The sequence below is a fragment of the Argentina silus genome, assembly GCF_951799395.1.
Source record: "Argentina silus genome assembly, chromosome: 11".
NCBI lineage: Eukaryota > Metazoa > Chordata > Actinopteri > Argentiniformes > Argentinidae > Argentina > Argentina silus.
The window spans coordinates 4,831,024-4,844,255 of record NC_139665.1 but is presented as its reverse complement, the minus strand read 5'-3'; the positions used below and the strand labels follow the sequence as shown (position 1 = coordinate 4,844,255).

The following is a 13,232-nucleotide window of genomic DNA, read 5'->3' as shown; positions in this document are numbered from 1 at the left end:
ATACTCAAATAGGCTGTAGCATTCAAGCGATGATTGATTGGTATTAACGGGCCCAAAGTGTGCCAAGAAAACATTTCCCACACCATTACACCACCTCCACCATGAGAAGGTGTACAGGTGTTCCTAATAAAGTGTTAGGTGAGTGTATGTAGATAGCCTAGATGAAAAAGTCCTCATGCATGAATTTGAATATAATTTCTCCCTTGCTGGGAAAACACGCCCAGTGTACCATGGTATATTACATCAATTCAGTTGCCTTCTCTCTTTGTTGTTTTGACAATAAGAGTACTCAATCAAACAGTATGGCACTCAAATTACCTTCTCAAGTTGAAAAGTTACCTCAATTATTAATCATTTAATTTTCTTAAACATACATTTTGTTTCAAATGTCATCTTTTGTGTGAGACTTGGATAATACAGTGTTCAGTTTAATATTTGAGTGACAGTGTTTCATAGTAACAAAATTAAATGTTACAGGAAAAAAACACAATGGCAATATCCTATATTTCGATGCAACGATTCTAGAACTATAACGGAAAGAAAGACTATAATAAAACTGCAGTCACGTGATACTGTACTTTTTACTTGTTGCGAACCCGGAAGCAGTCAATGTCATACCCGCTTTATCCATAATTATAAAACACGAGAAATCGAAAATGCTGTAACAATGTTGCTATGTATCATTTTTATCTGAAATGTATGTTTGTGGGGCGCGGTCGCGGCGCTGTTGACTTCCACAACTCGTGACAGTGGTAAAGGATTGCTCACTGACTGCTTTGGAACTTCACTTTCAACAAGTCGTGAGGCGCGAGACTGGGTCACTTCTGCAGAGTCGCTACGTGCTCCGTCGTGTCCAGGTAATGTGCGGTCGAGGAAATTGCGCAGAGATGAAGCGAGTAGGAGAGCGCAAAGTGGATTTGGATTAGTCCTGGCACAGAATGAAGCACTGGACAAGGCTCTTTGATTTGACCTGGATTTTATCTTACCCCTGAGTGCTAATCCGAAGAGAGAGCTAATCGAACCTGGCGTAAACCCGCTTTCTGCGTCGTCAAACGCCGCTGCGCAGAGCGGGTTGTTTCAGCAGCCTACAGCTGTTTCAAACGCTCGACGACTGGAAACAACTTTTAAAGTGGTTTAAATAGGGTTTTTTCGTAGTTTGAAATGACATGACTACTAGAAAGTCGATTGAAGAAGCACAATAAGGATTCTTAGAATTCGTAAAGTTGTTTACAGAGGCTGACAGTCGATTTAGTGGATTGATGATCGCAGTATCGCTTATCGGAGGCTGCCGGCTGCTTTTAAACGTACCCTTTTAAACAGAGAGGAAGAGGAGAGCGACACGATGGCACTTTGCGGGCGAAGGATCAGGCCGAAGTTTTTAATATGCTTTTTTGGATTGTCTCTAGTCGGATATTTCATCTTTCATAGACATAATACAAGCAACATAGTTGGGACCAATCGAAGAGAAGCCCCTACAGAACAAGATTTGGAGAATGAAATGCTTAAAAAGCCTGTATATGAGAAACCCACCTTGGATTTAAATGCCCAGGGTGAAATGGGGAGAGCAGTCAAATTGAATCTTAAAGGAGAGGAGAAGGAGAAGGAAGCAGAGGGTATGAAGATGCACCAGATAAACTCGTTTGTGAGTGATATGATCTCACTCCATCGCAGACTACCTGAGAGGTGGAATCCACTGTAAGTTGACAGTGAGTTTGAATGGAATGTTGTATTTGTTTTCTACCTATTTTCATGTGAAATAAATTCAGAATGTTCACCTATGCTGATCATACTTGTGTTGTGCAACAGTAACTACCCGTGGATAATTAGATGCCATGGTGGTATACTCTCACAAAAGTCACGTCACTAGGCTACTCCCGAAAGAGCTGTCAAGATGGTTTCTGCTCTTTAACCATTTCTAAATGCCAGAATAACAGGCAAGGCAATGCATTATTTTGTGATGTTGACCAACATGTATGATAATCACTTCCAAAGCTCTTCCTCTTGACTGGAATCATTTTGAATAAAGTCACTCATTGTAGTAGGAAGGGAGTAGCCTACATTTATTGCACAGTGTTCATTGTGGCTTTTTGCATTGGATTTGCTAGTAATTGTGCCCATATTAATCTTTTGTTACACATCTTTGTGATACGGGTCTCCAGATTTTTTCCCCTTCTGATAATCATGTCTGCACTTAAAATGACTCATTGTCAACTCAGCCAAGTGTAAACAATCGTAACCCCATTAATGTTCATACATCAGACGTCCAAGAGGAGTGGTAACCAACAACAGTTCAAAACAAAGGACTGACATTTTTTTTTTTTTCTTTTCTTCTCTTCTAGTTGCAAGGACTTGAAGTATGACTACAGGTCCTTGCCGACCACCTCAGTGGTGATAGCCTTCTATAACGAGGCGTGGTCAACACTCCTTCGCACAGTGCACAGTGTCCTGGAGACCTCGCCTGACATCCTGCTACGAGAGGTGGTGTTGGTGGATGACTACAGTGACAGAGGTACAGTGACAGACAGACAGACAGACAGACACAGTCCGGCCTGGCTGGTGACCTGCCGTCCTTACTGACGAAATGCAAATGAAAGCCGATATCTGATGAAATATGCAGGATCAAATTTGAATGAATGTGGCCGTCACTCATAGTTCACATATTACCCCTCTGTTACGTATGACTCGGTATGTGATGCCCAGATATTCTCTAAACTGTGGCCTTTGGGAAAATACTGTCAAGTGATTGGTTGTATGACGTCACATTATCAGCTAAGTTCCGTGAGCAGGAACACCGGTTAGCACCACCCTGTGATGATGCACACACCCAATCAAAGTGGACAGATAGGCCAGGCATAGGCAACTCCAGTCCTATCCTTCAAATCAGTGACACTGTTTGTCCCCCGCAGAACATTTGAAGCAGCCTTTAGAAAACTACATCTCTGGTTTGAAGAAGGTTCGTCTGATCCGAGCCAGGAAGAGGGAGGGTCTGGTGCGAGCTCGGCTCCTGGGGGCCTCCATCACCTCGGGTGACGTGCTGACTTTCCTCGACTGCCACTGTGAATGCCACGAGGGCTGGCTGGAGCCCCTGCTCCACAGGTGAGAAACTGTGATGTTCAAAAGGATGTATGAGGAAACTGGCAAGAAGAAAATATGTTCTCACCTGTCAGTGACAGGTGAGAACATACCAATCAAGCACACCCACAGTTTTACTGTGACCTCCATCCCCTGTGCCTAACTCCGCCCCTCTTCTCCCCTCCCCCAGGATAAAGGAGGCGCCGTCTGCTGTGGTGTGTCCTGTCATTGATGTGATCGACTGGAACACCTTCCAGTATCTAGGCAACCCTGGGGAACCCCAGATCGGAGGGTTTGATTGGCGGCTGGTCTTCACGTGGCACCCAGTGCCGGAGTCCGAGCAGAAGCGCCGGAACTCTCCCACTGATGTCATCAGGTGATGTCACTGGCAGCTCCCTCTGCATTCTGGAGAGAGGCAGTCCGGTCTCGAAAATTGTGAGTGTTGTGTTAATGATGTGCTATGTCTGTTTTTGTCCCAGGTCTCCCACCATGGCCGGTGGGCTGTTTGCTGTCAGTAAGAAGTACTTCCAATACCTGGGCACATACGACACAGGCATGGAGGTGTGGGGTGGAGAGAACCTGGAGTTCTCCTTCAGGGTGAGTGAGCGTGAGCGTGACGTCTGACCATACCTTTCCTTGACTGCTGCTTAAGTTAAGACTGATGGTCTTCATATTGATGTGAAATATGTGTAGTGATTCGCACAAGGCTGTAATATTTGACATACCGTACTGTATTCAGTCACAAACTACGGGAAAACTGGGTCACATCTGTGGGGTTTTAGGATCGAAAACAATAACAGCTTCTCTTTCCCTGATCATAGTCACACTGAAGAGCTTTTGCAAAAAGCAATACAAGGAGGAAGAAATATTGGTAGCATTTTACATTACAGCTTGGAATAAGTGGGTTATAGCATGGTAATAACTTTGTTAATAAGATTGTCTACTTGTTACTGGTAACTACAGGTAAATACTGGTTACTGGTAACAGTACAGTACCATGGTTCTTACCAAGTTGTTACCCACATATTCCGAGCTGTTATGTGAAGCTCTCCCGAAATATCTGTGAATAATTTGATTCAGCCCAAGTCTCTGATTTGATCAAGATATTTCCTGTTTTAAAGAAGCCAAAGATGCCACAAGAACAACAAAAGGCACACAGATGTCCATTGTATTGAATGAATGAATGTGTAGCTAATCATATCCTTGTGTTGTTGTTACTTAGATCTGGCAGTGCGGGGGCAGCCTGGAGATCCACCCCTGTTCCCACGTGGGCCATGTCTTCCCCAAGAAGGCCCCCTACTCGCGGAGCAAGGCCCTGGCCAACAGTGTCAGAGCTGCAGAGGTCTGGATGGATGATTACAAAGAGCTGTACTACCACCGCAACCCCCATGCACGTCTGGTAGGTGTAGGTGTGTGTGAGCATGCATGCGTACACAGATATCCTTTGAGGCTCTTCGTTTCTGTTCCAGTGGTACTCTACTGGAAAATGCCCTGACTGATTAATCACATCTTTTCATTTTTGAGGAGACACACACACACACACACACACACACACACACAGCGCTCCCTGCTCCGTAAACGCTCCCCTGATTGAGTGACGCTTGCATGAGGAGCGGACGCCCAAGGTGACACACCGCATCCGGTGTGAGATTACCATCAAGAGCCGCAGCTCCGCGCCGCGCCTGCGGGTGTCACCCACCTGCCCTTGAGGCAGGCGGTGAGAGGCCTCCCGGCATCCTACGCCAGCCCAGGTGCCCTGGCTGCCAGGGCGTGTCATTAAGGGGAGAGTGCACTCAAAACACAGATCAGGTGGCACTCATCTCTCTTAAGAGGGGGTGGGTGTGCCAACCTGACAGCGCCAGGAAGAACTCTATCAGCCACAAACACCACTATGTCTCCCTCTCCCACTTACTCACTCTGGACATGTCTTTTTCTTTCTCTCTCTCTCTCTCTCCCCCTCCCTCCCTCCCTCCCTCTCTCTCTCTCCCCCTCCCTCTCTCTCTCTCTCTCTCTCCCCCTCCCTCCCTCCCTCCCTCTCTCTCTCTCTCTCCCCCTCCCTCTCTCTCTCTCTCTCCCCCTCCCTCTCTCTCTCTCTCTCTCTCTCTCTCCCCCTCCCTCTCTCTCTCTCTCTCTCTCTCCCCCTCCCTCCCTCTCTCTCTCTCTCTCTCCCCCTCCCTCCCTCTCTCTCTCTCCCCCTCCCTCTCTCTCTCTCTCTCTCTCCCCCTCCCTCCCTCCCTCTCTCTCTCTCTCTCTCTCTCCCCCTCCCTCCCTCTCTCTCTCTCTCTCCCCCTCCCTCTCTCTCTCTCTCTCTCCCCCTCCCTCTCTCTCTCCCCCTCCCTCTCTCTCTCTCTCTCTCTCTCCCCCTCCCTCTCTCTCTCTCTCTCTCTCCCCCTCCCTCTCTCTCTCTCTCCCCCTCCCTCTCTCTCTCTCTCTCTCTCCCCCTCCCTCTCTCTGTCTCTCTATCTCATTGTCACACTGTCTCTCTCTTACTCCCTCTGTCTGATAATGCACCGGAGATGTGCGTCAGCCTCACATCCGAAATGATCGAAAATCTGTGTAATTGGGTTTTTCTGGAGCAAAATATATACATGTATGGATTTTTACATTGAGCTCATTGGACTGCAGTCAATGATCATAGTTGCTAACTGAAATGTTACTGAACAAGAGAGTTATTTGGCATGCAGAGACACAGTTATTATTGTCCCCCACCATGAAATTTGAGAGGGGACTATCATTGGTCTCTGTTCATTCGTATGTCACAAGCTTTTTCTCCGACACCACTGGGACAATTGTTATGAAACTTGGGTGAATGACGAGTCTTGCCATTCAGATGTGACATTTACGAAATTACACTGATTGGCCCAATTTTGACGAAACTACGGTGAAAGATGGCTCTTGCCATAGAGATTGTTGAGGAGTTTCGAGGTGACACCGAGTCATCATTAAACACATCAAAATAGGGTACAAATTGAAGAACTATGAGTGTAGCCTAATGCAGTTGGCACATAGCCTTACTAATTTGGGAATCATATTTTTATTTTAAAAAAAAATGAAGATATATCGGTTATCGGTTAATTTTGCCCCCCATAAATCTGCAGCGGTATCGGACCCGAAAATCCAGTATCGGTCTGGCTCTGCCCATAAGATCTCTTATTTAGAGTGGAGGTTGCTGTCTGCATTTTTCCCAGTTAATGGCTGAAGTTAGGATCTGGCGGGCTGATCCTGTATCCAAGCCCCAGGGCAACTTCACCCCGGAGCCTGTGGCCCTTACTGCTCTCCACTGGCCTCCTATTGACCACAGCGTCTACCTGATAGATCCTGTCCCCCCCACACCCCTCACACCCCCACCCCCCAACCCCACCCCCCACCCTGCACTAAATTGATGAACGGCCAATTAGAGGTGCGTTCACGCGCGGCACTGCCATCCATCATCCTGTGGTGTTGCAAAACCCACCCTCCAACAGGGAGGTTGTTTCCAACAGATGTTGCACACAAATACGTGTCTCCGTCAGTCCTCTGTGGGCTGTAACTCACAAGTAGTAATGTTCCCTGTGGAGCGTGCCGATTCAGATCATAATAACCACGCATACATACACACGCATCAACAGGCTCACATACAACAGCTGCAATGCCCTTTTTTGTACATTTTTTGTGTGTATGTGGCAATGTTTTTGTACATTTTTAGTGTGTGTGGCAATGTTTTTGTACATTTTTAGTGTGTGTGGCAATGTTTTTGTGTGAAAATGTGGGAGAAACTATAGATGGTGCTGTTGTCTGCCATTGCAGAGATGATGCCTGAGGCACAGAAAGACACGCCATTCAAACTGTTGTTTTCATCACGTCAGCATGGGGTTGAAATGAATTCAAATGACTCTTTAATCATGTTTTCACATGAATATAATATGAATTTCACGCACATGATTACTGTATATAAGTCCGCAGAATAGAAAGAATCTGATGTGGAACTGAAACTCCACGTCTTGTTGTTTTCAGGAGGCCTTTGGAGACGTGACGGCCAGGAGGAAGCTGAGGCAGCAGCTGGGATGCAAGGACTTCAAGTGGTACCTGGAGAACATCTACCCAGACATCCACGTCCCAGAGGACCGGCCTGGGAAGTTTGGAATGGTGAGGAGAATCGGGGAACCTCGCTCTAGAAACCCCATTATATCCCCTCTGTAATAATTAGGATCGTGTTGTACATCATAGGACATTTGAATGCACAAATCCCTGTATTCTCCACACTCGGATCACTACCTGGACTTTCACAGTTCTGTTTCATCTCGTTTCCTTCTAGCTGAAGAATCAAGGAATGGCTAACTACTGCTTTGACTACAACCCCCCTGACGACCATAACCTCGTTGGCCATAGGATCATCCTCTACCCCTGTCATGGGATGGGCCAAAACCAGGTAGATGGGCCTGCATGTTCATGTGTTATAGTGAACCAAATGACCACAGTGCATAAGCTGCTACCATAGTAGCATACTAGTACCATAGTTTTAGTTTGGAAGGCTACTCTGCTCCCCCCCCCCCTTCCCACCTCCCCCTCCCTCTGGTCGTTTCATCTCCATAACACGGCATTAATCAGAGTCATAAATCACAGGCCTCAGCTTAAACAAGGTCACAACGGAGGCCTTCATATCAAAGTGCTGGTGCTATATTATGACTGTATAAGTAAAAGCCTGGGGCCGCCTGTTACTGCTGTAACATCTCATCAGTGGCCATGGGAAACAATGCTCGCAGTGCTTTCTGGCAAATACTATTTATATTGCCTGGAGCTTTGGTCATTTGGCCTCTGACCTAACAGGCTGGGTTGTGTAGTGGGTCGGATAGTGGCTCTTGTTTGTAGAATGATGAGTTAAGAAATGATATTTGAACACAATGGCTTACAAATGAGTATTATTCAAAATGTATGTCCTGTGTGGTCGTCCCCGGTAACCCTTAGTGAGCCCCCACTGAAATGTCATTGTTATTTCTGCACCCTTCTGGGTATCCATGTGGGAGCCCATGCTGTTGCTGACACAGACCCACACACAGGCACGCTCTGCTGGTCTCACCCTGAATCTCTCCTGTTGCAGTTCTTCGAACACTCCACGGATAGTGAGATCCGCTATAACACCAGGGAGCCTGCGGGGTGTGCTGTGGGCGATGGCATCTCCACCTACCTGACTGTGCAGCTGTGTAGGAGACCCCGCCAGCCCATCCCCGAAGACCAGAAGTTTGTTTTCAGAGAGGTGAGGGACAAGGGGACAGGGGGTGACCCGGAGGGAATTGTGGGGTGGGGAGGATGAAACAAGGAAGTGGCAGAGAGAGTTAGAAAGAGGGAGGAAGAAAGAGAGAATGTTGTAGAGGGGGTGTGGTAGACGGGAGGAGCCTGGACTTACAGTAAATATTGTTTTTTTGGACTGGGGGTGGGGGCCCAGTCTGTGAGGGGTTCTGTTCTGCTGAGTTTTTTGACTGAATGGCCTGGAGGCTTCTGAGCATGCTCAGAGGGAGGCTTCCCAACGCTGATAGTAAGCCCTCTCTCAGTATCAGCCCCTGACAACCAGTCTTCCCCTCCGGTAGGGTGGGCGCAATAAATCATACAAGAACAAGGATCTGGTGGTTGTTAAGGGTGTGTTTGGCATTTCCAGGAATGCTGTCGCTTGGGCCATCTGGGATTCAAACAATAACAATAAAGCGGTCTCCCCGCTACTTGTTTGGTAAACCGCTGAGGTACGGGGCTGGAGAAATGTAAACACTCAAATTCATAGGCAAAGCTATAGATGCAAGGACTGAATGTCCATGAGATGAATTTTTTAACCATGTTTTCAAGCTACACAGTGTTTGTTTACAATTACATTGTTTAAAAAAAAAAATAAGTAAAGAGTAAAGCAAGCTTATCTTTTGGATTCTGATGGGGTAAGACTGATGAACGAAGCTCATTAGGCGTTCGAGTTATAATCTTCAAGATTCAATTATGTCATTAATTTAAAAATTTAAAAACGAGAGAGAGAGAGCTTCAGAAGGCTGTGAGAATGTCTTGTTCCTTATTCCATATTCAAACATGAGGATTTTAATGTGATGGTATAGAATTATATTCTGTATTTCAGAATAAACATTCTGCTTCATCAAAGAGTGTAATAATGTTGTCACTTGTCAGCTCTCTACATCGCATTTCTATTTTCAACCCTCTGGGTATTTCCCTGATGCCCCAGATCTGATTAGATCAGGGATGGATGACAACCAACAACGCACTTCAGTTTTGAATACGTCTTGCTCTTCTTGCTCTGCTATACAGTCTTTCCCACCGTTAAACTGTCTGTGCTTCTGTGTTTGTTCAGAACGGCACGCTCTACCACGTCATGACCCAGAAGTGTGTCCAGGCGGTCGACAAAACTGACAATGGCAGCCCCGCCCCTGCTCTGCGGCCCTGCTCTGACTCCGCCCACCAGAAGTGGTTCTTTGAGGAGAGAACGTAGTGTGGTGGGTGGGCCAACCAAAAACCTCAACCCCCCCCCAACCCCCGAAATGGTACCTGTCCTCATTGTCCTTCTGCTGAGGAGACGGGCGCCTGAGGAGAGGCCTAGAGCTGAGATTGCAGGTTTGGGGGTGTTGCTGGATGACTTTATGGGTCTAATATTAACATATCTACTCCTCGTCCTCCTTGTTTTGGCGGACGTTATTTTGGTTTTTTTTAAATTCTTGGAAACTGGGGTCATTGGAATGGACTGGACTGCTGTTCTTCTGATATCATTTTACATGCAGGATCGGGTGAGAATAATGACAACCGGGGGAATCTTAAATGCTGGAAAACTGGAAAAAAATGTTTCATTCATTTGGGCTGTATCCACTGGAGGTTCATTGCACCACACGTGCGTGTGCGTGCACATACACACACACACACACACACACACGATCTGTTCATCTGGCTGAGACCTGCTCCTGCCTGTATTTTCATAATAGATACCTCTCTCTGACCCATAACCACTTAGTAGCCGGTATCAGATATTTTTGGGGCATTGCAGTGATATTGAAATACTGTATGTGGCTAAATTGCGTTTCATTATGTCAGACCCTAACCTCTAGAGGGAGCCAAAGCTTCCATCTTGTTTGTTGATTCTTCCCCTCAACCATGTTCTAATTTTTGGGGATATAAATCGGTGTCTAATTTTTCAGGTATTTTGAGAATATGTAAGGTCTTTGTTTATATGTTCTACGTCGTAATATGGCATTTTATATGACCTGCATCCTAACCCTCAACTACTCATAATGGGAGTAACTCATGTCTTATGCTGTTCTGCAATATCTTCAATCACAACATTTGACTTGAGCTCTTGAGCTGTGTCAACTTCACTGCAGGATTATCTTTTTGTGTATGTGTTTGAAGTGACTTCTTGTCAATTGCAATGCAACCATACTGAGATTATGATGTCCTCCAAATAGAATGGAGATAAAACCGCCATATTGTACGCCGTACGGTATGGTTGTTTTATCTCCATTCTCGTACAGTGTACGGGATAATTTAGCTCAATTTCTTTCATGTTGATTTTTGAAAGGCTAGATCTGCTCAATGTTTGTTTACTTGTGTGAATCACCTGTGGTGTCAGGGTGGGCTATTATAGTTACTGATTCAGCACTTACTACACTGAACAGATCCACTTACTATCTATCACAACTGTGACAAATGTAGAAAAAGCGTTGACACTAATGGCTTATTTTGGAAGCCCTATCATCTTTTGAATCCATATGCATTGAAAGTGCCTTACCTGATGCGAAAAGAGCCATGTATGAATACCCATTACAATTTGTATCCCTTAATTTGATTGAACAGAAGAGATTACGTGTGAATATGGAATATATTATTCTGGTGTAATGAGATGTAGGGTTAGTGGGTTACTGCTATCGATCCCCGTTCCCTCAGCTGTGGTCATGCAGTCGTTGCAGTGGGACTTCCGTCCCCAGCACCCCCCCGCGCCGGCAGTCATATGCAGTTACGAGGGCTCTGAAAATAACCAAAACGGACATTGTTCTTTGTGTGCTGTGGTGTGGTGGAAGTCTAGGATTTACCACTCTGTACTTTAGCTCTTCGGAGGTAAGAATCAAGAAACAAGTCCTGAGTAGCCACAATATATGAGTCCGGTATTTATTGCTTGCAAACAAGAGACAAGAGCGTAACAGCAGCCCAGCGTAGATTCAGGGTTCCGTTCAGCGCAAGTCTAAAGAGACAATGATCAGGTTTGTCTTTTATACAGTTTGAACATAATGCCAGGCGCCGCCAAGGCTATCGGCTGATGGGCTTGTGCTTACGTGAGAAAGGGCGGGAGAGAATGAACAATGGTGAGACTCTCTTACTGATCAATCAGCGCTTTCCTACTGATTAATCGCCGTTCAACATTTCACACCTATCGGCAGGATGCGCCTGTCCCCCCATTATTGCTCTCTCTCACCACTCCCTCAGAGATCACCGCTGTTCATATGGTAAATCATACAGTGCTTCTCAGAACAATGGCTATAGAACCTTAGAGGTGTGGCAAGAGAAAATGTAATCACAGTAGTTACACAAGTTGTATCAGTCATATGAAAGTGTATAACCTGAAAATAGTTCTATGAATGTATTTTCCTTAACAGTGCGTACGCACAGTTCTATGGAACGGGAGTTTACAGTCTAAGAAGGCTTAGACATTTCAGGTGGCTCTTGAATAGGAAGATATGAGATCAAGATGGCTTACACATTGGTGTTGGCGGTTGGATTACGGGCAGCTCTACATCAGTTTGAGACACATTCTTGTGCCAGTGAGCAGTAATACATATTAGGCTTGCTGCCCATATTATTTGGATGGATTTGGATTAGTTCCCATAGCCATCTGTTATAACAGTCATGTGCTTCATTAAAAAGAAAAAAAGAAAGTTGTATGCCAATTTGATATGGTGTATGAAACCACAGTAAAACAACTGGCCATTTGCTGCTCTGGATCATATCTTCCTGACAAGTTCTAGAATGAGAGCGTTTGTGTCATCGTACATCATGGCGGTATGTTGCGCTAGTTTGCCAGATGGTGTATGTCTGTATGGAGCACCTTACTCTGTTAAGCAGCTCATTCCACTCACACCTCACATAATGCACTTTGCAATGCTGTTTTTCTTTCTCCTTACAGCGGTCAAGGATGTTTCTCTGTGAAGAGTATTTTTGATATTCTCCTTCACTTAGAATTTCACAAACTCAAGTTATGGCATTTGTCAATCAACATGCTGGAACTAGACTCCATGTTATGTGGGTCTTTATGCTGTTCATAATACAAGTGGCCTTAACCATCATCAGGAAATGAAGGATTTGATACTGAGACAATTTTGGTATTTTTAGGATATGTCCATCAAATGGAATAGATTTGAAGACATTGTATTCATGATGTACTGTACCATTCCCTAGTCCTTAACTCCTAATGAAGAATGCTGAACAAGTCTTTGAATAAAAATGTTCATCTCTGAATAATGTATATGTTATAATTTTTGCATTTCACATGAATACAGTTAACACTTTAAGTAATGTACTATACTGTATACCGTGTACATATTTATGCATGTTGTGTGTATTTACTCATTGACTCACAATGCAGCTGCTGCTCACATCAAGTTTGGAATACAAAATATATACAGTAGTACACTCCTGCATTTCAGATCAATTCAGTTATCTCTACACTGTTCTAAGAGGCATGATTTAGAGTACTCACTATAGGCTACTTTCATTCACCACCCAAATACACACAACATTGACTATTTGTATCCAAAAAGAATTCCAAGTTCCACTTCAATATGACTCGCCCACATCCGTGCTCGCATAGACTGACTGTTAATCCATTTTCCTCATCCATATTGGAGATAGATAGAGAATGTTCAAACCATATCTGATTGGTGTAACCACCAGCTGCTGAGTGATGGGGAGACGTCGAGCTCATGCCAAGTCCCTCTGTTCCCCTTGCATCTCAGCGTTGCCCCGCAGTCTTCCTCAATTACTCATTCATGATGCTCTGCTGTTTTTCTTACTCTGAGCGTGGGCCCTGCTTTGTGTGGTGTCATCTGCCTGCTTCTCTCTCTCGAGCAGAGGGAGGGAGGATTAGGCCCCTATAGCTGCGCTCTCTCTGCTCTGCGCAAACAAACTGGGGGAGACCTGCGGATTGTTCAA

At 45.3% G+C, this 13,232-nt stretch overlaps 1 protein-coding gene across 1 annotated transcript; it reads left to right on the top strand.

Moving 5' to 3' along the window:
• Positions 1-750: 750 nt before the first annotated feature.
• Positions 751-12,536, top strand: galnt12 (UDP-N-acetyl-alpha-D-galactosamine:polypeptide N-acetylgalactosaminyltransferase 12). Its single transcript, XM_083680489.1, has 10 exons — positions 751-1,695; positions 2,340-2,509; positions 2,907-3,096; positions 3,263-3,448; positions 3,552-3,669; positions 4,294-4,470; positions 7,065-7,196; positions 7,366-7,479; positions 8,149-8,304; positions 9,394-12,536. The coding sequence occupies exons 1-10, from the start codon at positions 1,343-1,345 to the stop codon at positions 9,529-9,531; spliced, it is 1,734 nt and encodes a 577-aa protein (XP_083536615.1). The 5' UTR covers positions 751-1,342; the 3' UTR covers positions 9,532-12,536.
• Positions 12,537-13,232: the final 696 nt, after the last annotated feature.